The following is a 2,367-nucleotide window of genomic DNA, read 5'->3' on the forward strand; positions in this document are numbered from 1 at the left end:
CTGTTACTTTACAAAGGGTCCTCTTATACAGCAGTAAACTATTTTTCCAGACTAGGTATTGTTAGGTTTATTCTTTATACATCATGTGCATTGTTATTCTGTTAGTCAGATTAGACAGAGTAGAAGGCCTTCCTTGACATGGTGGATGTCACTGTGTGTACGGAGGTCATCTAATCAGGACAGCCTTAGTGTCTTTAAAAAATACACAGGCTATGGGCACATCTTGTAACCGGACTGATAAAGGAGAGCTATGTGTAATCCTGGGGTAAAGAGGCAAGATGCATAAAGGTCAGGGCATAGATGGCGTGTCAGTTTCTGATACGGACAGCTGAGCATCCACCTGATGCAAAACACGGACGCATGGGCTATAAGAAGGAGGATGACCTTGGCCGGGGCTCAATCTTTGCTGGACGCTCGCTGACGTTTTTTGAGCCCCCAGCTGTACCAGCTCCAAGCAATTTCTCTGTCCTGTAACGACCCGACCTGGAATAAACGCTGTTACTTTTTTACTCTTGTTTTATAGCCCTTTTTTATATAGTTTTACCCAGTTTGAGTTAAGAGTAGTAAATAACTTGCTCCCAGGAAAAGTACCGGAAGGGAAGTTCCGATGCGCAGCCGCCTTCAGGGGGACCGAACTTCCATATTTAACAGTAGGATACCCGCAGGCCTGTGGAGTGATATTTTCTCTCCAGTTTCCTAGCATTTTGCTTCAAAGTGCGCAGCTCTACATTAAACCAAGGAGCAAGCTTTCTATTTTTAACAGTTTTCTTTTTCAAAGGGGCGGCGTTGTCTAAGGCAGCACGCAGAGAACCAGCAACCCCATCAACTAATGGAGCAAAGTTCTAGCCTGGACAGTTTAATAATCCTCTAAGATGAAGGTGATGACGGAGCAGGAAGCCTTGGTGATTTCTAAACCTTCCTTCTTTGCATGTTTTCAACCATGAACTGAGACATCAACTATTAAACATTTTCTCCAGACTCAGATTTTCTTTAGATGTTTTAAAGATTTAAAACGGTTTAGATGGACGCCTTTATACCTGTGTGGTTTTGTTTGTAGATTTTCTGACTTTGGGAAATCTTGCTTTTCCTTGACTTGAACCAAAAACGGAAAGAAGTGATGCCCTGAGAATAAAAGCAGCCATGGGGGGCCGCAGGTCAATGCCTGAGGACCATTCAGGGATAAACTTGGGGGGTCCTGCTCTGGTTGGAGCTCCTCCACACATCTTCAGCTTCTACATCAGGAACATCTTCAGGGACTCTGGAGAGGCAGAAAAACATTCAGTGTTTCTCTAACATCTGTTCATTTCTGTCTGATGAACCACTGCTTTTCTAACCTGCCCTGCTGGTCTGGGAGTCATAGTTTCCTCTTGGTTACCGTGGGAACAGGTAGGACCTGATGGATCTTCGCTTTCTTGTTGCTCATCTCCAGTTTGACCCATTCAGGGTAGAACAAACCTTTGAAGCCCACAAACACCAGCTTATCTGCAAAAGATTCAAGAGTGACACCTGTGTTAACCAGTCACTTAGAATAACACTTAGATCCAAAAGCTGCAGCTCTGTCGGATGAAGGTCTACAATCATCTTCTACTGGGATCTCAGCGTTGCCTGGTTTGCGTACAACAGGAACCTCAAAGTAGTTTTTTCTTCTTTCTTTTTTCTGCATATGAATGAAAACCAAAGGTTTCTGACAGCCAGGCGTTAGAAGCTGCCAAAACAGGAAGTTTCCTTCTCTGAGTTCATCACAATCATTCAGTTGTTTGATGTAACCAAGTACAAGTACTGTGTTACTGTACTTAAGTACATTTTTATATACCTGCAAATGAAGCACAAAGCTTTGATATGTACTAACGTATATAATTCTGAATATGCATTTAATCCACAAATCCTAATAATGTAATAAACTCTCTATTTTTAAACGTTTACCGTTTTTTAATTAGCACAGAAAATTGATGATGTGATGCTAGATGATATCCCTGTTCAGCTTCTTTGATACCTATACACAGCAGAAATAGGCAGACTAAGCAGATGTACATTCATCTGGCTAAACTAATCATATTGATCATGTTTGGATATTCTTAGCAATGAAAGACATTGATAGATAGATTAGTTGATCTGCATGTGTGAATGCTTCATTTGATTCTCTATGAGTTTAGTACAGTTTGCATTAGTTCTGACTAAAAGTCACTGATTGTTTTCCAGAGAAAGCTCAGCTCTCGTCTCCATGAATTGGTTGCTCTGGCTGCAGCTGCCACCTAAAGGAAGGAACCTGGATCCAGAGACTCACGTCTGCTTTCTGCCATTTTTTACATTTCTGAACGATGCCAGAATGATCAAATTATTTGATTCTAGTGTTAAAATAGAGACAAA

General features: G+C 41.5%; 1 protein-coding gene across 1 annotated transcript in view; it reads right to left on the reverse strand.

Annotated features, from left to right (window-relative positions):
• Positions 1-89: 89 nt before the first annotated feature.
• cemip (cell migration inducing protein, hyaluronan binding) overlaps positions 90-2,367 on the reverse strand; it is a 118,692-nt gene continuing 116,414 nt past the window's right edge. The window contains exons 27-28 of the mRNA XM_015389797.1: positions 1,335-1,482; positions 90-1,258 (exon numbers count right to left, since the gene is read on the reverse strand). Coding sequence (XP_015245283.1) covers positions 1,355-1,482 — 128 coding nt within the window. The 3' untranslated portion in view covers positions 90-1,258; positions 1,335-1,354. The remainder of the gene's footprint in view (positions 1,259-1,334; positions 1,483-2,367) is intronic.

The sequence above is a fragment of the Cyprinodon variegatus genome, unplaced genomic scaffold (genome assembly GCF_000732505.1).
Source record: "Cyprinodon variegatus isolate N-32 unplaced genomic scaffold, C_variegatus-1.0 Scaffold472, whole genome shotgun sequence".
Lineage (NCBI taxonomy): Eukaryota > Metazoa > Chordata > Actinopteri > Cyprinodontiformes > Cyprinodontidae > Cyprinodon > Cyprinodon variegatus.